The sequence below is a fragment of the Oncorhynchus keta genome, chromosome 1 (genome assembly GCF_023373465.1).
Source record: "Oncorhynchus keta strain PuntledgeMale-10-30-2019 chromosome 1, Oket_V2, whole genome shotgun sequence".
NCBI lineage: Eukaryota > Metazoa > Chordata > Actinopteri > Salmoniformes > Salmonidae > Oncorhynchus > Oncorhynchus keta.
In genome coordinates, this window is record NC_068421.1 from 88,909,759 (window position 1) to 88,933,037 (window position 23,279).

The window sequence follows — 23,279 nt, forward strand, 5'->3', positions numbered from 1 at the left end:
TATGTCTAAGTAACTGTCTTAGTAACTATGTCTTAGTAATTATGCACATATGTCTTAGTAACTATGCAATTATGTCTTAGTAACTATGTCTTAGTTACTATGCATTTGTCTTAGAAACAATGTTTAGTAACCATGTCTTAGTAACTATGTCTTAGTAATTATGCAATTATGTCTAAGTAACTGTCTTAGTAACTATAATAATGATGTAATATATGTTTAGCAGACGCTTTGTCTTAGTAACAGTCATGCATACATGATGTGGTCCCGGGAATTAACCCACTACCCTTTGTCTCTACCAACTGTAACTATGCAATGATGTCTTAGTAACTATGTAACTACTATGTAGTTACTAAGACATAGTTACTAAGACATCATTGCGTAGTTACTAAGACATAATTGCATAGTTTCTAAGACGTTACTAAGACATAATTGCGTAGTTACTAAGACAGTTACTAAGACATAATTGCATAGTTTCTAAGACGTTACTAAGACATAATTGCATAGTTACTAAGACATAATTGCATAGTTACTAAGACATAATTGCATAGTTACTAAGACATAATTGCATAGTTACTAAGACATAATTGCATAGTTTCTAAGACGTTACTAAGACATAATTGCATAGTTACTAAGACGTTACTAAGACATAATTGCATAGTTACTAAGACTGTTACTAAGACATAATTGCGTAGTTACTAAGACATAATTGCGTAGTTACTAAGACATAATTGCGTAGTTACTAAGACATAATTGCGTAGTTACTAAGACATAATTGCGTAGTTACTAAGACAGTTACTAAGACATAATTGCATAGTTACTAAGACCGTTACTAAGACATAATTGCGTAGTTACTAAGACAGTTACTAAGACTTAATTGTGTAGTTTCTAAGACAGTTACTAAGACATAATTGCTTAGTTACTAAGACATCATTGCATAGTTACTAAGACAGCTACTAAGACATAATTGCATAGTTACTAAGACCGTTACTAGGACATAATTGCATAGTTACTAAGACCGTTACTAAGACATAATTGCGTAGTTACTAAGACATAATTGCATAGTTACTAAGACAGTTACTAAGACATAATTGCATAGTTACTAAGACCGTTACTAGGACATAATTGCATAGTTACTAAGACCGTTACTAAGACATAATTGCGTAGTTACTAAGACAGTTACTAAGACATAATTGCGTAGTTACTTAGACAGTTACTAAGACATAATTGCGTAGTTACTAAGACAGTTACTAAGACATAATTGCGTAGTTACTAAGACAGTTACTAAGACATAATTGCGTAGTTACTAAGACAGTTACTAAGACATAATTGCGTAGTTACTAAGACAGTTACTAAGACATAATTGCGTAGTTACTAAGACAGTTACTAAGACATAATTGCGTAGTTACTGTTTTAGTAACTACAGTGCCTTAAAGTATTGGGTGGTGGACCATTCTTGATGCACACGGGGAAACTGTTGAGCGTGAAAAACAGAGGTGCAGGTCTTGACACACTACCCTGTTCAAAAGGCACTTAAATATTTTGTCTTGCCCTTTCTCCCTCTGAATGGAACACATACATAATCCATGCTTCAAGCTTTTATAATTATTATTTAACCTGTCTCCTCCCCTTCATCTACACTGATTTAAAGTGGATTTAACAGTTGACGTCAATAAGGGATCATAGCTTTCACCTGGATTCAACTGGTGTTTTGTGTATATATATCACACACACAATGTTACATTTGGATGATTGTTATTGTGGTGTGTTTTTCAGGAGAATGAGCTGAATGACATGCTGAACTCTCTGTACAGTCTGCCGGTGCCAAAGCCCTTCACCCCCGTCAACCTGAGTGTGGTAGGTACAGTAGGACTCCTGGAGAGAAGAGGGGGAACGGAGGGAGGGCAGGAGAGGGGGAACGGAGGGAGGGCAGGAGAGGGGGAACGGAGGGAGGGCAGGAGATGGGGAACGGAGGGAGGACAGGAGAGGGGGAACGGAGGGGGCAGGAGATGGGGAACGGAGGGAGGGGGGAACAGGAGGAGATGGGGAACGGAGGGAGGGCAGGAGAGGGGGAACGGAGGGAGGGCAGGAGATGGGGAACGGAGGGAGGACAGGAGAGGGGGAACGGAGGGGGCAGGAGATGGGGGAACGGAGGGGGAAACGGAGGGAGGACAGGAGAGGGGGAACGGAGGGGGCAGGATAGGGGGAACGGAGGGGGGCAGGAGAGGGGAAGAGAGAGTTAAAGGAGAGCCAGGATAAGGACGATAGGAGTGAGATAAGTGTGGAGAAGGGGCTGACACTTTGTTTAGAAACACAAGTGGTCTGTGGGATAAGCCTTAGCTGGACGTCTGTTAGCCTAATGGCCGCTTTCGCAACTCATCATGTCTCCTAGTTATCACGGGCAGAAACGTCCTAACAACCAACTGGCCGTCAAACACAGGTCTTGTTTTACTTACGCCTGACACTATCTCACAGAGGATTACTGTACAAATATAACACTTATTTTTCAATCGCTCCTTTTCCATAACTGTGCCTTAAAGGGGCAATCTAGAGTTGTTACATACATTTTTGGAATGACAAATGATTGATATGTACCCATTTGATTCTTGGAGAACATAACTTCTAAATGCCTCAGGAGCTTAGTTTAACGGTCGTTCCCCATCAGAACCCAAAATATAAGCTTGTTTTTTCTCCAGTGTTTGTAAACAAAGTCAATGTAAACAAACACTATATTGACTCACAATGTTTATTTTTTATATTTTTTTACTATCATTTTTATGTCATGGATGGTCACTTCTTGCATCAGTAGCTCTGTCTATGAATTAGGAAGTGGTGACATTAATCCAGCCCCATCTCTCAGCTTTTTACCGAAACGGGCGGAGACTGGGCTTTGTTATTGTTTCAACTGCTAATTGTGGCTTTAAATTGAAGGGGAAAATAGAGGTTTTAAGGACCAAAAAAAGCATATTTTATTGTTGTAAAATGTCATCTCTATTTGTTATTCTGCAGGATTACTGTATTGTGTTGTAAGAGAATGCAGCTATTCTTTACAGTAGACTAAGACTTAAAACAGTCAGCCTCTCCTTGGCTGTAAAATCTAAAAGGTTATACAATTATACAGTTCAATTTATTCCAGTTGTCTTTTATAAACCAATAAATACATTGATAAGAAATAAAGATTAAATTGGATTGTGAAGCATCATGAGGAGGAGGAATACAATTTATTCTGTTTGTTTTTTAGTCTGGCACACTTTGAATAAACTTTTATTTTTCATTACCAAGGTTAATTGAGAAAACACCCCGAGGGGAGAGTTTAGGGTTCAACTATTTAATTGATGAAGCAGAATCTTCCACAATATTTTTATTTTTTTATCATGGCTGCCAAGAAATAAAAGCCAGATCATTGTCCCCTTTCAAGTGTGAATTCTGTTTTGCTCTCTTATCTCTCTCTCTCTCTCACTGTGAAGACCGCACTGTTGCATATAGCCACTGGGCAAGTACTGAAAGATGCACCAAGCCAGCAGCCGGTGAGTGCAGCAGAAGAGTGAGTGAACGAGAGAGCGGGAAGAAAACGGAGAGAGATGTGAAATGTTAAAACCGCTGCTGCTGCTACTCTAACCGCATGGGAGCTGAGGCTTTTCCAATTTGGCCAAATAAGCCTGTCTGTCTTTTTAAAATCTCACCAACAAAAAAAAAACAACCTATCCTGGGCCTTGGAGTCGGGTTTCTTCTTCTCTGGGAAAACAATCAAACTGAGTGAATGATTAATGGTGTTCCATTGTACTGGATTCTCTTCCCGAATATCAGAAGTCTCTTTTATGGTGCCTGTTTAAAGCAAAGGCAATTGTGCTCAGAAAGTCTCCTTGATGCCTATCCCGTTAACCCACATTTCATGTTTTTATAGAAACATCGCTTTGAAACAAATTACAGATAAGCAAACAAACACACGCACACGCACACGCAAACAAATGTGTGTTCTCAATGATTGTGCTGTGCCATGGGTTTATCAAGCAACAATAATCCACCATTACCATATCACAGACTCTAAGGCAGAACACAGTGTATGGTAATGGTGGATTACCAACCATACTCAACCATACAAATCAGGCTGCATCAATTCATTTTGGTGAATTGTCATAAGACAGTGTTTGTGAGGACTGTAAGATTTGACCTTTGGTCCCTTTTTCCAGGTGAGGTGTTTTATGGGTGTTGTAGTTTTGACCTGTGTTCTCTGTCTTTTCTCTCTTCTGAGGAGTCAAAATGCTTGGGGTTATGTTATTTGGAGTGTGATTTAGTCTGTGTGTGTGTGTGTATATTTGTATGAATGCGTGTCTGCTCTCCTACCTGCTCTGTCCCTCTCTCAGGCGTCTGATCCAAACAGTCACAACCTGCTCTGGTTTCCCAAAGTGAGACAGGCAGCTCTCTGATCCTCTCAGCAACCTGTGTGTGTGTGTGTGTGTGTGTGTGTGTGTGTGTGTGTGTGTGTGTGTGTGTGTGTGTGTGTGTGTGTGTGTGTGTGTGTGTGTGTGTGTGTGTGTGTGTGTGTGTGTGTGTGTGTGTGTGTGTGTGTGTGTGTGTGTGTGTTTTGCTTGTACCCTTTAATACTGAAATAAAGACTTTGTTTCCTGCCAGAGAGCTCACCTCATCTTAAATCTATAGGGATCGGGTGTGTGTGTATCAGTGCTACCCTCCTAGATGTCAGTACAGACGGAAGCTCAATAATTCTCACAGAAGAATAGATGAGGATTCATGTTTTTTTCTCTCTCTCTCCCTCTGAGTGACGTGCTACTCTACGTTGCTGACCCTGTCCTCTCTCTCTCTCTCTCTCTCTCTCTCTCTCTCTCTCTCTCTCTCTCTCTCTGAGTGACGTGTAACTCTACATTGCTGACCCTGTCCTCTCTCTCTCTTCCTCTTCCTCTCTCTCCTCTTGTTGTGCTACTCTCTTGCTGACCCTGTCCTCTCCTCTTCCTCTCTCTCTCTCTCTCTGAGTGTTGTGCTACTCTACGTTGCTGACCCTGTCCTCTCTCTTCCTCTTCCTCTCTCTCTTCCTCTTCCTCTCTCTCTTCCTCTTCCTCTCTCTCTCTCTCTCTGAGTGTTGTGCTACTCTACGTTGCTGACCCTGTCCTCTCTCTTCCTCTTCCTCTCTCTCTTCCTCTTCCTCTCTCTCTCTTCCTCTTCTCTCTCTCTTTCTCTGAGTGTTGTGCTACTCTCGTCTCTCTCTGACCCTGTCTCTTTCTCTTTCTCTCTCTTTCCTCTTTTCTCTTTCTCTTTCTCTCTTCCTCTTCTCTCTTTCTCTCTCTTCTCTCTCTCTCTCTCTCTCTCTCTCTCTCTCTCTCTCTCTCTCTCTCTCTCTCTCTCTCTCTCTCTCTCTCTCTCTCTCTCTCTCTCTCTCTCTCTCTCTCTCTCTCTCTCTCTCTCTCTCTCTCTCTCTCTCTCTCTCTCTCTCTCTCTCTCTCTCTCTCTCTCTCTCTCTCTCTCTGAGTGTTGTGCTTCTCTACGTTGCTGACCCTGTCATCTCTCTCTCTCTGTGTTTTCTCAGCACTCCTACTTCATAACACCAGATATCAACGGCCTGCCCACCATCCCGGAGAGTGTAAGTCAACCAGCCTTCCCCAGATCGAGAGCCTGTTGGATGAAATTATCATTGAAATGTATTTATACACTGAACAAAAATATAAACGCAACATTCAACAATTTCAAAGAGTTACAGTTCGCATAAGGTAGTCCGTCAATTGAAATAAATTCATTAGGCCCTAATCTGTGGATTTTACATGACTGGGAATACAGATATGTATCTGTTGATGACAGATACCTTAAAAAAAGAAGGGGCATGGATCAGAAAACCAGTCAGTATCTGGTGTGACCAACATTTGCCTCATGCAACATGACACATCTCCTTTGCATAGAGTTAATCAGGCTGTTGATTGTGGAATGTTGTCTCACTCATCTTCAATGGCTGTGCGAAGTTGCTGGATTAGGGCAGGAACTGGAACACCAAACATGCTCAATGTCTGGTGAGTATGAAGGCCATGGAGGAACTGGGACATTCTCAGCTTCCAGGAATTGTGTCCAGATCCTTGTGACATGGGGCCGTGCTTTATCATGCTGAAACATGAGGTGATGGCGGCGGATGAATGGCACGACAGTGGGCCTCAGCATCTTGTCACGGTATCCCTGTGCATTCCAATTTTATATTGTCTTCGATAAAATGCAATTGTGTTCATTGTCCATAGCTAATGCCTGTCCATACCATAACTCCACCGCCACCGTGGGGCACTCTGTTCTCAACGTTAACATCAGCAAACCGCTCGCCCACATGATGCCATACACATGGTCTGCGGGTGAGAGGCCGGTTGGACATACTGCCAAATTCTCTAAAATTACGTTGGAGGCGGCTTATGGTAGAGAAATTCACATTCAATTATCTGGCAACAATTTTGGTGGAAACTCGTGCAGTCAGCATGCAAATTTGCACTCTCCCTCTAAACTTGAGACATCTGTAGCACTGTGTTGTGTAACTAAACTGCACATTTTAGAGTGGCCTTTTATTGTCCCCAGCACAAGGTGCACTTGTGTAATAATCATGCTGTTTAATCAGCTTCTTCATATGCCACACCTGTCAGGTGGATGGGTTATCTTGGCAGGGATGTAAACAAATTTGTGCACAACATTTGAGAGAAATAAGCTTTATGTGCATATGGAACATTTCTGGGATCTTTTATTTCAGCTCGTTAAACATGGGACCAACACTTTACATGTTGTGTTTATATTTTTGTTCAGTGCAGTTGTAGAGTGCTGTGAAATACTGTAAACAAATGACCTACATTTGTGAAATGGAAAGAGAGATATATATATATATATATACATTCCTAATGCTTTGAGATACATTCCTAAAGCTTTGAGATATATACATTCCTAATGTTTTGAGATATACATTCCTAATGCTTTGAGATATACATTCCTAATGCTTTGAGATATACATTCCTAATGCTTTGAGATATACATTCCTAAAGCTTTGAGATATATACATTCCTAATGTTTTGAGATATACATTCCTAATGCTTTGAGAAAAGCAAAAACTTTATTTGTTGTGAACAGAGATCAGCAATTGTTAAAGCAGGTGCAGTGAAATGCTTGAGTTTCTAGTTCCAGCAGTGCAGATTTCCAGGCGGCAGTCGGCTAGTGACAGTGTCTCAGGTGTAGGGTAGAGTACCAGGCGGTGGCTGGTTAGTGACAGTGTCTCAGGTGTAGGGTAGAGTACCAGGCGGTGGTCGGCTAGTGACAGTGTCTTAGGTGTAGGGTAGAGTACCAGGCGGTGGTCGGCTAGTGACAGTGTCTCAGGTGTAGGGTAGAGTACCAGGCGGTGGTCGGCTAGTGACAGTGTCTCAGGTGTAGGGTAGAGTACCAGCCGGTGGTCGGCTAGTGACAGTGTCTAAGGTGTAGGGTAGAGTACCAGGCGGTGGTCGGCTAGTGACAGTGTCTTAGGTGTAGGGTAGAGTACCAGGCGGTGGTCGGCTAGTGACAGTGTCTTAGGTGTAGGGTAGAGTACCAGGCGGTGGTCGGCTAGTGACAGTGTCTCAGGTGTAGGGTAGAGTGCTGTGAAATACTGTAAACAAATGACCTACTACATTCCAGGCGACAGGCCGTGTCTAAGGTGCAGGGTAGAATTGTAGTGGGTCTAGGGTGTCGGGTAAGGTGGTGGTTTACGGTCCTTAACTAGCCTCTCATAGCACTTCATGATGACAGTAGGGAGTGCTATGGGGTCATTTAGTTTGTCGGGAGCACACAGTCCTCGTGAGCGGCGGGGGCCCACGTCGGGAGGCTCTGTGTTTCTTGTCCTCGAAGAGTGGGAAGGTGTTTTAGCTTGTCCGAGAGAGAGGGGTCTGAGTCCGCGACGTGGCTGGCTTCCACTTCGTTCGTCTGTAGTCCTTGTCAAATAAGTGTTGTGTCTGAGTTGAGCCGTTGAGCAGTTATGAAGTCACTGACTGTCTTGTCTCTCTTCCCCCCGTCCAGAGGAACCTGACAGAGTATTTTGTGGCGGTGGACGTCAACAACATGCTACAGCTGTACGCCAGCATGCTGCACGAACGACGCATTATCATTACCTCAAGCAAGCTTAGCACTGTGAGTACCTCTTCGTTAACACTGTGAGTACCTCTTCGTTAGCACTGTGAGTACCTCTTCGTTAGCACTGTGAGTACCTCTTCGTTAGCACTGTGAGTACCTCTTCGTTAGCACTGTGAGTACCTCTTCGTTAGCACTGTGAGTACCTCTTCGTTAGCACTGTGAGTACCTCTTCGTCGACACTGTGAGTACCTCTTCGTTGACACTGTGAGTACCTCTTCGTTAACACTGTGAGTACCTCTTCGTTAGCACTGTGAGTACCTCTTCGTTAGCACTGTGAGTACCTCTTCGTTAGCACTGTGAGTACCTCTTCGTTAGCACTGTGAGTACCTCTTCGTTAGCACTGTGAATACCTCTTCGTTAGCACTGTGAATACCTCTTCGTTAGCACTGTGAGTACCTCTTCGTTAGCACTGTGAGTACCTCTTCGTTGACACTGTGAGTACCTCTTCGTTAACACTGTGAGTACCTCTTCGTTAGCACTGTGAGTACCTCTTCGTTAGCACTGTGAGTACCTCTTCGTTAGCACTGTGAGTACCTCTTCGTTAGCACTGTGAGTACCTCTTCGTTAACACTGTGAGTACCTCTTCGTTAACACTGTGAGTACCTCTTCGTTAACACTGTGAGTACCTCTTCGTTAACACTGTGAGTACCTCTTCGCTAGCACTGTGAGTACCTCTTCGCTAGCACTGTGAGTACCTCTTCGTTAGCACTGTGAGTACCTCTTCGTTAGCACTGTGACTACCTCTTCGTTAGCACTGTGACTACCTCTTCGTTAACACTGTGACTACCTCTTCGTTAGCACTGTGAGTACCTCTTCGTTAGCACTGTGAGTACCTCTTCGTTAACACTGTGAGTACCTCTTCGTTAGCACTGTAGCGAGGCTATATACAATAGCGAGGCTATATACAGTAGCGAGGCTATATACAGTAGCGAGGCTATATACAGTAGCGAGGCTACATACAGACACCGGTTGGTTAGTCAGGCTGATTGAGGTAGTATGTATATGTAGATATGGTTAAAGTGACTATGCATATATGATGAACAGAGAGTAGCAGTTGCGTAAAGAGTGGGTGGCGGGACACAATGCAGATAGCCCGGTTAGCCAATGTGCAGGAGCACTGGTTGGTCGGGCCAATTGAGGTAGTATGTACATGAATGTATAGTTATAGTGACTATGCAAATATGATAAACAGAGATTAGCAGCAGCGTAAAAGAGGGGTTTGTGGGGTGGCACACAATGCAAATAGTCCGGGTTGCCATTTGATTACCTGTTCAGGAGTCTTATGGCTTGGGGTTAAAAACTGTTGAGAAGCCTTTTTGTTCTAGACTTGGCACTCCGTTACCGCTTGCCATTCGGTAGTAGAGAGAGCAGTCTATGACTGGGGTGTTTTAGGGCCTTCCGCTGGCACTCTTCATTAGGACTGTGAGTACCTCTTCATTATATACTCTACAGGATGGAACGGGCCCCTGCTCTAAACTACAGGATGGTACGGTCCCCTGCTCTAAACTACAGGATGGTACGGTCCCCTGCTCTAAACTACAGGATGGTACAGACCCCTGCTCTAAACTACAGGATGGTACAGACCCCTGCTCTAAACTACAGGATGGTACAGACCCCTGCTCTAAACTACAGGATGGTACGGTCCCCTGCTCTAAACTACAGGATGGTACGGTCCCCTGCTCTAAACTACAGGATGGTACAGACCCCTGCTCTAAACTACAGGATGGTACAGACCCCTGCTCTAAACTACAGGATGGTACAGACCCCTGCTCTAAACTACAGGATGGTACAGACCCCTGCTCTAAACTACAGGATGGTACAGACCCCTGCTCTAAACTACAGTATGGTACAGACCCCTGCTCTAAACTACAGGATGGTACGGTCCCCTGCTCTAAACTACAGGATGGTACAGAGCCCTGCTATAAACTACAGGATGGTACAGCCCCCTGCTATAAACTACAGGATGGTACAGCCCCCTGCTATAAACTACAGGATGGTACAGACCCCTGCTCTAAACTACAGTGATGGAAAAGTACCCAGTTGTGATACTTGAGTAAAAGTTAAATTCACCCAGTTAAATACTACTTGAGTAAAAGTCTAAAAGTATTGGGATTTAAATATACTTAAGTATTAAAAGTATAAATCTCTTCAAATTCCGTCTATTAAGCAACGCAGACGGCACCAGTCCACCAGATCAGAGGCAGTAGGGATGACCAGGGATGTTCTCTGTTTAGTGAGTCCTCCAGATCAGAGACAGTAGGGATAACCAGGGATGTTCTCTGTTTAGTGAGTCCACCAGATCAGAGACAGTAGGGATGACCAGGGATGTTCTCTGTTTAGTGAGTCCTCCAGATCAGAGGCAGTAGGGATAACCAGGGATGTTCTCTGTTTAGTGAGTCCACCAGATCAGAGGCAGTAGGGATGACCAGGGATGTTCTCTGTTTAGTGAGTCCACCAGATCAGAGGCAGTAGGGATGACCAGGGATGTTCTCTGTTTAGTGAGTCCACCAGATCAGAGGCAGTAGGGATAACCAGGGATGTTCTCTGTTTAGTGAGTCCACCAGATCAGAGGCAGTAGGGATGACCAGGGATGTTCTCTGTTTAGTGAGTCCACCAGATCAGAGGCAGTAGGGATGACCAGGGATGTTCTCTGTTTAGTGAGTCCACCAGATCAGAAGCAGTAGGGATGACCAGGGATGTTCTCTGTTTAGTGAGTCCACCAGATCAGAGGCAGTAGGGATGACCAGGGATGTTCTCTGTTTAGTGAGTCCACCAGATCAGAGGCAGTAGGGATGACCAGGGATGTTCTCTGTTTAGTGAGTCCACCAGATCAGAGGCAGTAGGGATGACCAGGGATGTTCTCTGTTTAGTGAGTCCACCAGATCAGAGGCAGTAGGGATGACCAGGGATGTTCTCTGTTTAGTGAGTCCACCAGATCAGAGGCAGTAGGGATGACCAGGGATGTTCTCTGTTTAGTGAGTCCACCAGATCAGAAGCAGTAGGGATGACCAGGGATGTTCTCTTGATGTGTGTGAATTTGACCATTTTCCTGTCCTGTTAAGCATTCAAAATGTACATGCATACATAATTTTCTTTAGGAATCTAGTGAAGTAAAAGTAAAAAGTTGTAAAAAAAATCAAAAGTAAAGTACAGATACCCCCCCAAAAAATAACTCAGTAGTACTTTAATGTATTTTTACTTAAGTACCTTACATCACTGCTAAACTACAGGAACATCACAGGAGTAGTAAAGTAGGTTTATGTGTCTGATTAAACATGGCATTCCTCATCGATATTACAACACTACATCAAACTTAATATCTAAATGTTTTGTTTTTTACGGTTTGCACACACGTGCGCACGAAGACAGAGTTCAGTGGTCCATCTGCAGTCAACCAGCTCTATCTCCAGTCCCTGACAAGCTGTAAAGCCAGCACTAAACCAGGATTATATTTGACTGTTTCTCTTAAAGCTGCTACGTTTTAATGGCCGACATGCCCTAAATTATCTGTTATTAGACGCTCTAACTCTCTCACATAGTTTATTATCTGTTATTAGACTTTTACTCTCTGCCGTAGTTGGAGTAGAGCTGCTGGGTCTGAGGGAGTGGATCTCTCTGTGCTTCTTATCTTCGTGGCTGACAGCAGAACCAAATGTTTATGACAGGGAGAGGGAGAGCAGGAGTGATGTCATCCACAATCCTATCTCTACCGTTCTGCTCCGGTATCTGACTGCAGCCCGGGAACGCGGACCCGCCGGGGGTTGGGGGTGGGGGGGGCTGGGACAGTGTGTTGGAACCCAAGGTCTCCCTGAGGATGGAGTGGAGGGATCCGGGGGAGGTGTAGAGATATACCCAGCCCTTGGAGAATTTCACCTCTCTTCCCCTTTCTCCTCCTTTCTGCCTCTCCTCTCACCCATTCCCCCCCCCCCCTCGCCATGTCAGCCATTCTCCCCCCTCCCCAGAGCCCCAGCCGCTCTCCCTCTGGCTCCAGAGGTTACAGGGTGTAAATTATCAGAGCCGCGGGTGACGGCTGTTTTCTTAGCAGACGGATGGAAGTGATATTCTGTGTGATTTAGAGTTTTGTGACAAGACAAACTGTCTGAGGTTTATTTAACTGATATGTGGACAGGATATGCGAGACGCCCATCTCTAGACCTCCACCTTTCTATAAGCCTTTTATCCTTTAAAGTCCTCCGTCCGTCCGTCCGTCCGTCTGTCTGTCCGTCCGTCCGTCCATCCCTCCCTCCAGCCAGCCATCCAATTATTATTAGTGTGTGTGTCTCTTAGTCCGTCCCTGGCATGACTTTTAAAGAAGAGAGCGAGGAGGCATCCAGCTGGCTCCTACTACCACTCTCTCCTCGAAGAGACGGAGAGACAGAGAGACAGCATACATTATCTTGGCTCCAGGCATAGCAGAGATCCTTCCCTGTGTGTCAGGGCCTTTGGTGATTCCGCTGTGTCAGTCTAGCAGAACATGGCGGCTTTCCTGCCAGCGCCCAACAGCAAAGGAATAAATCATGATGGTGCATCAGTTGACTTATTGCTGTTTTGTGACCGGAGGTGAGTGGTACCACTGTTTTAAAGGCGTGGTGCGGTGCGATGGCCGAGGAAGCCAATCGAGCGTGCAGGCTTGTCATTCCGCCGTATACAGTAATTGTGCTGCATCAGGCCCCCTCTAACTAGTCAGCTGGGAAGGCTCTGTGTCTTTCATCTCCCCTGGTGTCCCTGGGCCCCTCAGTGGGTGTGTCGGCAGGCCCCTGCCCTGACAGCAGCCTTCTTAACATGCTGTCAGTAGTATGATAACTAGGACTATCCATCCACCACGGCCCTGAGTGACTGACTGACTGCACCACAGCCCTGAATGACTGACTGACTGCACCACGGCCCTGAGTGACTGACTGACTGCACCACGGCCCTGAGTGACTGACTGACTGCACCACGGCCCTGAGTGACTGACTGACTGCACCACGGCCCTGAGTGACTGACTGACTGCACCACGGCCCTGAGTGACTGACTGACTGCACCACGGCCCTGAGTGACTGACTGACTGCACCACGGCAGTCAGTCAACACTCTCTCGGTCTCTTGCTGCATTCACTGCTCTCCCTCTCTCTGTCGCTCGCTCTCTCTGTCTCTCTCTCTCTCTCTCTCTCGCTGCTCTCTCTCTTTCTGTCTCTCGCTGCTCTCTCTCTGTCTCTCGCTGATGTCTCTCCGTCTCTCGCTGATGTCTCTCCCTGCTCTTTCTTTCTGTCTGTTGCTGCTCTCTTTCTCTCTTGCTCCTAGTTGCTTTCTTTATGTCTCTTGTTCTCTCTGTCTGCTTTCTTTCTCTCTCTCTTTTCTTTCTCGTCCCTATAGCTTCTTTTCTGGTGGCTGGTTGTTAAAGCGTCATGTAGTCTGGGTTTTTGTTCCCCAGATTTTGTGTGTGTGTGTGTGTGTGGAAGTGACTGTGTGTGTGGGAGTCCTGGTGTTACTGCCATGTGTCCTCTTTCTCTGTGTCTGAGTGTCACCTACTTGTTAGTGGCACACCTGTGTGGCTCTGCTCTGACACAAGGCGTTTGTCGGCACAGACACACAGAGAGTGCAGAACAGAGATAATTGGGTGTCTAGCTCTGGATGGGGGAGTAGAGGAGGAGAGAAGAGATAGCAGAGAGCAGAAGGTAGAGGAGGAGAGGACAGGGAAGGATAGGAGAGGGCAGAAGGTAGAGGAGGAGAGGAGAGGGAAGGATAGGAGAGAGCAGAAGGTAGAGGAGGAGAGGGAGGGATAGGAGAGAGCAGAAGGTAGAGGAGGAGAGGGAAGGATAGGAGAGAGCAGAAGGTAGAGGAGGAGAGGGAAGGATAGGAGAGAGCAGAAGGTAGAGGAGGAGAGGGAAGGATAGGAGAGAGCAGAAGGTAGAGGAGGAGAGGGAAGGATAGGAGAGAGCAGAAGGTAGAGGAGAGGGAAGGATAGGAGAGAGCAGAAGGTAGAGGAGGAGAGGGAGGGATAGGAGAGAGCAGAAGGTAGAGGAGGAGAGGGAAGGATAGGAGAGAGCAGAAGGTAGAGGAGGAGAGGGAAGGATAGGAGAGAGCAGAAGGTAGAGGAGGAGAGGGAAGGATAGGAGAGAGCAGAAGGTAGAGGAGGAGAGGGAAGGATAGGAGAGAGCAGAAGGTAGAGGAGGAGAGGGAGGGATAGGAGAGAGCAGAAGGTAGAGGAGGAGAGGGAAGGATAGGAGAGGCCATAAGGTAGAGGAGGAGAGGGGAGGGAAGGATAGGAGAGGCCAGAAGGTAGAGGAGGAGAGGGAGGGATAGGAGAGAGCAGAAGGTAGAGGAGGAGAGGGAAGGATAGGAGAGAGCAGAAGGTAGAGGAGGAGAGGGAAGGATAGGAGAGAGCAGAAGGTAGAGGAGGAGAGGGAAGGATAGGAGAGAGCAGAAGGTAGAGGAGGAGAGGGAGGGATAGGAGAGAGCAGAAGGTAGAGGAGGAGAGAGCAGGAGGTAGAGGTGGTCCTGTGGTCCTTCTGTAGCTCAGTTGGTAGAGCATGGCGCTTGTAACGCCAGGGTAGTGGGTTCGATCCCCGGGACCACCCATACGTAGAATGTATGCACACATGACTGTAAGTCGCTTTGGATAAAAGCGTCTGCTAAATGGCATATATTATTATATTATTATATTAGAGGAGGAGAGGAGAGGGAGGGATAGAAGAGAGCAGAAGGTAGAGGAGGAGAGAGCAGGAGGTAGAGGAGGAGAGGAGAGGGAGGGATAGGAGAGAGCAGAAGGAAGAGGAGGAGAGAGCAGGAGGTAGAGGAGGAGAGAGCAGAAGGTAGAGGAGGAGAGGGAGGGATAGGAGAGAGCAGAAGGTAGAGGAGGAGAGAGCAGGAGGTAGAGGAGGAGAGGAGAGGGAGGGATAGGAGAGAGCAGGAGGTAGAGGAGGAGAGGGGAGGGAAGGATAGGAGAGAGCAGAAGGTAGAGGAGGAGAGGGAGGGATAGGAGAGAGCAGAAGGTAGAGGGGGAGAGGGAGGGATAGGAGAGAGCAGAAGGTAGAGGAGGAGAGAGCAGGAGGTAGAGGAGGAGAGGAGAGGGAGGGATAGGAGAGAGCAGAAGGTAGAGGAGGAGAGGAGATGCATGGGGTTGGAGGGAGGGAAGATGAGGAGTGGAGAACAGGCAGAGCAGGAGAGTTGAGAATTGAGGTCAGCAGGTGTTGTTGATGTTGCCTATTCCTCCCCCAGACCAGTTCAAACCAGTTAAATAATGGTGTGGATATAGTCGATTCTATAGTGGAGTTTGAACAGGACAGGACAAATACAGTGTTTAGTTTGTAAAGGATAGTGGGTTCGATTCCCGGGACCACCCATACGTAAACATATTTAGGCATGCATGATAAAAGCGTCTGCTTAATGCATATAATTAAGCAATAAGGCCAGAGGGGGTGTGGTATATGGTCAATATACCACGGCGATGGGCTGTTCTTAACCACGGCACAACGTGGAGTGCCTGGATACAGCCCTTAGACGTGGTATATTGGCCGTATACCACAAACCCCCAAGGTGCCTTATTGCTATTATAAACTGGTTACCAATGTAATTAGAGCAGTAAAAATACATGTTTTGTCATACCAATATCTGTCAGCCTACCAGCATTCAGGGTTCGAACCACCCAGTTTCTAATATAATATGTTGCAGGGTCTCCTCTTGGGGGGAGCATAACTCTGAGAGCGTGGGCCTGGTCTGCTTGTTCAGGCAGATGTTCAGCAGGCAGAGTAACAAAGCTCATCTGAATAAGACAACAGACCCCTGTGAAAGTGATGTGACATGCTCTTTGATGGTTAAACAACGGTGTGTTTGATAATTAGCTGTCTGCTGTCACCCACATTCCCGAAATATCACTGACTTAACTGCATTCATCTGAGCTGCTTGTTCTCACACGCCGGTTGTGTATGTTGTTAGTTCCCTATACAACCATAACTGTCTTGAGGCAGGTCTGGCAAGCATTTATTTTACATTTTTTTATTAAGCTGAATTAACAGTGGGTATTTATTGGGCCAAAAGTATTGTTGAATTACTAACAGTTATGTAGGATTAGAATACTAGTTGGTACACAGGGTCCACAGCTTGCTGTTTCCTGTTAAGGGGAGAGGCAGTGTTAATTTGTCCAGTTTCTAGTGTTCTGTCTTTAATGTGGTCAGTTTATGTGAGTGCCGGCCGGTCTCAGGAGAGATGTCAGGGCTCCATGGGCTCTGGTGCCTTCAGAAGCAGGCTGTATAAAATCTGACCCATCTGACACACGCACGCACCGCACGCACGCACGCACACACACACACACACAGAAGCGGCTGAGGTACCTCATTACTGGGAAGACCCTAGGTCCCAAAGGGCCGGAGCCAGCAGCTAAAGCAGGCCTAATCCACTATTTGTTCTTGGGGACTGTATCTGTGATTCTCCATTGAATGGAATATTAAGCACCAGGAATATTAAGCACCTGGTCTTGTGTGGAGCGTATAAAGACATTTAGTTCCACACATCTATTATTTATTATACCTTCTCTCTCTGCTGCAGCCCCTTGAGAAAGAAAGAAAAAAATGATTACACATTTCTCCTCTCTCACTTTTTTAGTTTTTTTTATTCTATATTTTATTTCATGGTCTTTCAAACCTGTAGCTGGCTGTAGATGGGTACGGGTTGTTTGGGGTTGTAGATGGGTACGGGTTGTAGATGGGTACGGGTTGTTTTGGGTTATATATGGCTGTAGATGGGTTGTTTGGGGTTGTAGATGGGTACGGGTTGTAGATGGGTACGGGTTGTTTTGGGTTATATATGGCTGTAGATGGGTACGGATTGTTTAGGGTTATATATGGCTATAGAAACGGGTTGTTTAGGGTTATATATGGCTGTAGATAAGGGTTGTTTGGGGTTATATATGGCTGTACATACGGGTTGTTTAGGGTTATATATGGCTGTAGATACGGGTTGTTTAGGGTTATATATGGCTGTAGATACGGGTTGTTTGGGGTTATATATGGCTATAGATACGGGTTGTTTGGGGTTATATATGGCTGTAGATACGGGTTGTTTGGGGTTATATATGGCTGTAGATACGGGTTGTTTGGGACTATATATGGCTGTAGATACGGGTTGTTTGGAGTTATATATGGATGTAGATACGGGTTGTTTGGGGTTATATATGGCTGTAGATACGGGTTGTTTGGAGTTATATATGGATGTAGATACGGGTTGTTTGGGGTTATATGGCTGTAGATACGGGTTGTTTGGGGTTATATATGGCTGTAGATACGGGTTGTTTAGGGTTATATATGGCTGTAGATACGGGTTGTTTAGGGTTATATATGGCTGTAGATACGGGTTGTTTGGGGTTATATATGGCTGTACATACGGGTTGTTTGGGGTTATATATGGCTGTAGATACGGGTTGTTTGGGGTTATATATGGATATAGATACGGGTTGTTTGGGGTTATATATGGCTGTAGATACGGGTTGTTTGGGGTTATATATGGCTGTAGATACAGGTTGTTTGGGGTTATATATGGCTGTAGATACGGGTTGTTTGGGGTTATATATGGCTGTAAATACGGGTTGTTTGGGGTTATATATGGCTGTAGATACGGGTTGTTTGGGGTTATATATGGATATAGATACGGGTTGTTTGGGGTTATATATGGCTGTAGATACGGGTTGTTTGGGGTTATATATGGCTGTAGATATGGGTTGTTTGGGGTTATATGGCTGTAGATACGGGTTGTTTGGGGTTATATATGGCTGTAGATACGGGTTGTTTGGGGTTATATATGGCTGTAGATACGGGTTGTTTGGGGTTATATATGGCTGTAGATACGGGTTGTTTGGAGTTATATATGGATGTAGATACGGGTTGTTTGGGGTTATATATGGCTGTAGATACGGGTTGTTTGGGGTTATATATGGCTGTAGATACGGGTTGTTTGGAGTTAGATTTGAGAGGAAATATGTGTGCTATTCCTTTTCTACAACCGTATCTTCTTCCTGCCGAGTAGGTCGGTAGGGAGGAGGAGCACATCATATCTAATTCTAGTTTTTAAAATGTTTTTCTTGGTTTCAGTAGAACCCCCACCCTCTCGTCTCCCCCGTCCTTAGAAGTGAGAGATAGTACCTCTTGTCTTTTAACCTGGGAGTGAAGCAGGCCAATTGGGAGCTAAGTGAAGCTTACCTTGAAACCTCAGTGTGGCTGAGATAATTGGAGTTGGTTAGCTAGTTTTTCTGTCCCATTACCTCCTGGTACTAACGGGTGAGCCCTCCTCTGTCTCTGTCTCCCTGAGGAGGGAATGACGAGAGGCCCTCCTCCGCTGATCCAATGACCTCTCTTCATCATTATTTAATAGGTTTATACTGTCACCGTTTACTAGAAGGGGGAGAAGGGCAACACAGCTTTGATATACTCTCCTTTCTCCAACTGATACACCCTCTCATTAATATTCATACCATTGATTTATTTCCTCCTTAGAAAGAAAAATGTTTGCTGGGGAATTAAATCTGACAAGACTGTAGCATTGTTGTATTTTATTTGAAGGAGGCAGAGAGCGAATATGCATATGCAGATATTTGGAGCAAGACACCAATTAAAAGTTGATTAAAGCCTTAACGATGGTCTGACTCTAGGAAAATAAATGATAGCGGCCTCTCTCTCTTAATGACAAATGAAAAGGTTGAACCTCCCTGCCCCAAAACACACACACACACACACACACACACACACACACACACACACACACACACACACACACACACACACACACACACACACACACACACACACACACAGCTCATCTGTTAAGGCTACGCAGGCGTTCAGGCTCTTTCTTTAAAGGGGGTGCTCTTTGCATCAGTTCAGTTAAGTCTCCAAGCTTGGCCGCTTTCGCTTGCTCTCCAGCCAGTTGACATTGGCTGGCTAGTTGGCAAGAGGTCTCCTGGTAGCGTGTGCGTGTGCGGTTCACACTTTGCTGTGAAGTCTCCAAGCGGAGCGGCTTCTCCCAGGTCCCAGGGGTATTGACCCAGCCCGTAGCGCTAGTGTTAACGGTCTCTCTTGGCTAACTCATGTTTCATTCTTTGGCAATTTGCCCTAATGAAGTCCCCACGGAGCCCTCAGACCACTGTTGTCTTTCCATATTTAATCATGTTATTTTAATCTGCAGGATGAGCAAGCGAGCCTGCCCGTGTGTGTGCACGTGAGTGTGTGCACGTGAGTGTGTGCACGTGTGTGTGTGTCTAGGTCATTACAATTACTAGGTGGTCAAGTGATAGAAAAGGAGGTAGCCCTCTACCTCTCTGTCATTTAACATTATATCCTAAAACTAAAATCAACTTGTCTTCTGTCCAGTTCTCTTCATGTTGACTAACAGGGTTCAGTGTTAACTGACAGGGTTCAGTGTTGACTGACAGGGTTCCGTGTTGACTGACAGGGTTCAGTGTTGACTGACGGGGTTCAGTGTTGACTGACGGGGTTCAGTGTTGACTGACGGGGTTCAGTGTTGACTGACGGGGTTCAGTGTTGACTGACGGGGTTCAGTGTTGACTGACATGGTTCTCTGGGAGGTATACGTTGGCAGCAGTAATACAACGGATCATACAGTCTCTTCCCCCCACAGCATTTACAATAGTCTGTGCTTTGGTTTTAAATATTTTGGTGTTTCCTTATTCAAATTTGAAGCTTCTTAAAGGTACCTTTAGCAAGATGACATTATACACAAAAGAGCCATTTGCTCTCTTGCTGAATCTACCTTTAAAATGAAAACCAGTGGTAGTTCTGTCCTCGAGGGTCTCTATTATAATATGTTGTGTTTGTCCCTCTCTTCTCTCCGTAGTTAACAGCGTGTGTCCACGGTTCAGCTGCCATGTTGTACCCCATGTACTGGCAACACATCTACATCCCTGTACTGCCTCCACATCTTCTGGACTACTGCTGGTAAGACTCAGCTAATGGACACACATTTACCTCCCTCTTCTCATTCCTCTCACATTATTATCCAGTGAGGTTTTGCTCCGTAATGACCAGTGTGAATGGTCTTTCTATTTGATTCTGTTGGCAGCAATCTGTCTATGTCTTCACTTATCATACACTCATCTAACTAGTCTGACTAGTTGACTGAATCCAACACTAATCTAACTAGTCTGACTAGTTGACTGAATCCAACACTCATCTAACTAGTCTGACTAGTTGACTGAATCCAACACTCATCTAACTAGTCTGACTGGACGTTGACTGACTCCAACACTAATCTAACTAGTCTGACTGGACGTTGACTGACTCCAACACTAATCTAACTAGTCTGACTGGACGTTGACTGACTCCAACACTAATCTAACTAGTCTGACTGGACGTTGACTGAATCCAACACAAATCTAACTAGTCTGACTGGACATTGACTGACTCCAACACTAATCTAACTAGTCTGACTGGACGTTGACTGACTCCAACACTAATCTAACTAGTCTGACTGGACGTTGACTGACTCCAACACTAATCTAACTAGTCTGACTGGACGTTGACTGAATCCAACACAAATCTAACTAGTCTGACTGGACGTTGACTGACTCCAACACTAATCTAACTAGTCTGACTGGACGTTGTCTGACTCCAACACTAATCTAACTATTCTGACTGGTCGTTGACTGACTCCAACACTAATCTAACTAGTCTGACTGGACGTTGACTGAATCCAACACAAATCTAACTAGTCTGACTGGACGTTGACTGACTCCAACACTAATCTAACTAGTCTGACAAGTTGACTAAATCCAACACTCATCTAACTCGTCTGACTGGACGTTGACTGACTCCAACACTAATCTAACTAGTCTGACTGGACGTTGACTGACTCCAACACTCATCTAACTCGTCTGACTGGACGTTGACTGACTCCAACACTAATCTAACTAGTCTGACTGGACGTTGACTGACTCCAACACTCATCTAACTCGTCTGACTGGACGTTGACTGACTCCAACACTAATCTAACTAGTCTGACTGGACGTTGACTGACTCCAACACTCATCTAACTCGTCTGACTGGACGTTGACTGACTCCAACACTAATCTAACTAGTCTGACTGGACGTTGACTGAATCCAACACTAATCTAACTAGTCTGACTGGACGTTGACTGACTCCAACACTAATCTAACGAGTCTGACTGGACGTTGACTGACTCCAACACTAATCTAACGAGTCTGACTGGACGTTGACTGACTCCAACACTAATCTAACGAGTCTGACTGGACGTTGACTGACTCCAACACTAATCTAACTAGTCTGACTGGACGTTGACTGACTCCAACACTAATCTAACGAGTCTGACTGGACGTTGACTGACTCCAACACTAATCTAACTAGTCTGACTGGACGTTGACTGACTCCAACACTAATCTAACGAGTCTGACTGGACGTTGACTGACTCCAACACTAATCTAACTAGTCTGACTGGACGTTGACTGACTCCAACACTAATCTAACGAGTCTGACTGGACGTTGACTGACTCCAACACTAATCTAACTAGTCTGACTGGACGTTGACTGACTCCAACACTAATCTAACTAGTCTGACTGGACGTTGACTGAATCCAACACTAATCTAACTAGTCTGACTGGACGTTGACTGAATCCAACACTAATCTAACTAGTCTGACTGGACGTTGACTGAATCCAACACTAATCTAACTAGTCTGACTGGACGTTGACTGAATCCTACACTAATCTAACTAGTCTGACTAGTTGACTGAATCCAACACTAATCTAACTAGTCTGACTGGACGTTGACTGACTCCAACACTAATCTAACTAGTCTGACTGGACGTTGACTGAATCCAACACTAATCTAACTAGTCTGACTGGACGTTGACTGAATCCTACACTAATCTAACTAGTCTGACTGGACGTTGACTAAATCCAACACTAATCTAACTAGTCTGACTGGACGTTGACTGAATCCTACACTAATCGAACTAGTCTGACTAGTTGACTGAATCCAACACTAATCTAACTAGTCTGACAAGTTGACTAAATCCAACACTAATCTAACTAGTCTGACTGGACGTTGACTGAATCCTACACTAATCTAACTAGTCTGACTAGTTGACTGAATCCAACACTAATCTAACTAGTCTGACAAGTTGACTAAATCCAACACTAATCTAACGAGTCTGACTGGACGTTGACTGAATCCTACACTAATCTAACTAGTCTGACTGGACGTTGACTGAATCCTACACTAATCTAACTAGTCTGATTGGACGTTGACTGAAGACAAATATTTACACACAACTTGTCCTAAATTAGGTCGATCGATCCAGAACATAACCTATGGATTTCTGAGAGTCAGTGCCATAATTTGACACAGCCACTGACATAACATACTGTATTTATATTCATTATCATAGTAGAATATAGTATATAGTAGAATAATTTATTCATATATGTTTACTGTAATGTTGTGCATCGTGTAAAAGCTGTTGTTCACTGTCAGCTAAATGTGATTCCCAGCCCACTAGTAGACTAGTTAGCGTTGGCTCGTGAAACGACCTTTACCTTCCTTTATACTGGATACAGAGACATAAAACTGGTAACCAGGAGTTGATCTGACTCTGGGGAAGTAGATAAAAAGCCACGTTGCTAAGATACCGACGTATCCCTTCAATACTGATCATGTTTTGATATAATAATAATGGGTGTACCCTCCGTACAAAACACCGTCTCAAACAGAGTTAACCATGTCTTATACCATGACTCCAGCATCGTGTGTCTGTGTGTCTGTAAGGGATAGCGGTTACAGTATTGTGACAGACCTATAGCAGACCAGCTGTTACAGAGAAAGAACAGAACGTATTAAATCAGCTAACCTGATTGAGGCAGCGGCCACAGAACACAATCGGACCCACACACACTCCCAGCCCTGCCCTGCCAAGCCTCGAAACTAGTGACGTTCCCCAGTCAGAGTAATCGGGTTTTCCTCGTTGAGAGCTGGCGGTGGTCGTTTCGGGGAAGTGTGTGAGGCGTTAATGATGTTAGATGGTGCAGGCATGTCCTCCTGGTCCTCTCTGCCGCAAGCTGATTGGGTTACAAGGACAGCTCTGAGGCTTGATTTATGAATAACAGTATATACTGTATGTCTCGTTACAGTTGTAATGGTCTCAGTTGGAAAAG

At 45.1% G+C, this 23,279-nt stretch overlaps 1 protein-coding gene and 1 long non-coding RNA gene across 5 annotated transcripts in view; both read left to right on the forward strand.

The window, feature by feature from the left end:
- The window catches only part of dennd1b (DENN/MADD domain containing 1B), a 250,760-nt gene that overhangs the window by 102,139 nt on the left and 125,342 nt on the right, over positions 1 to 23,279 (forward strand). For 3 of the 4 annotated variants that reach the window (XM_052464186.1, XM_052464162.1, XM_052464172.1), the window contains 5 exons: positions 1,774 to 1,854; positions 3,465 to 3,524; positions 5,537 to 5,590; positions 8,011 to 8,121; positions 19,947 to 20,047. In XM_052464186.1, the coding sequence (XP_052320146.1) occupies positions 1,774 to 1,854; positions 3,465 to 3,524; positions 5,537 to 5,590; positions 8,011 to 8,121; positions 19,947 to 20,047 (407 nt within the window). The remainder of the gene's footprint in view (positions 1 to 1,773; positions 1,855 to 3,464; positions 3,525 to 5,536; positions 5,591 to 8,010; positions 8,122 to 19,946; positions 20,048 to 23,279) is intronic. The other variant, XM_052464178.1, reaches the window with a different exon arrangement.
- LOC127907671 (uncharacterized) lies at positions 13,901 to 14,542 on the forward strand. The gene is made up of 3 exons (XR_008065425.1): positions 13,901 to 14,049; positions 14,121 to 14,268; positions 14,422 to 14,542. It is a non-coding gene; the product is annotated as an uncharacterized LOC127907671 (long non-coding RNA).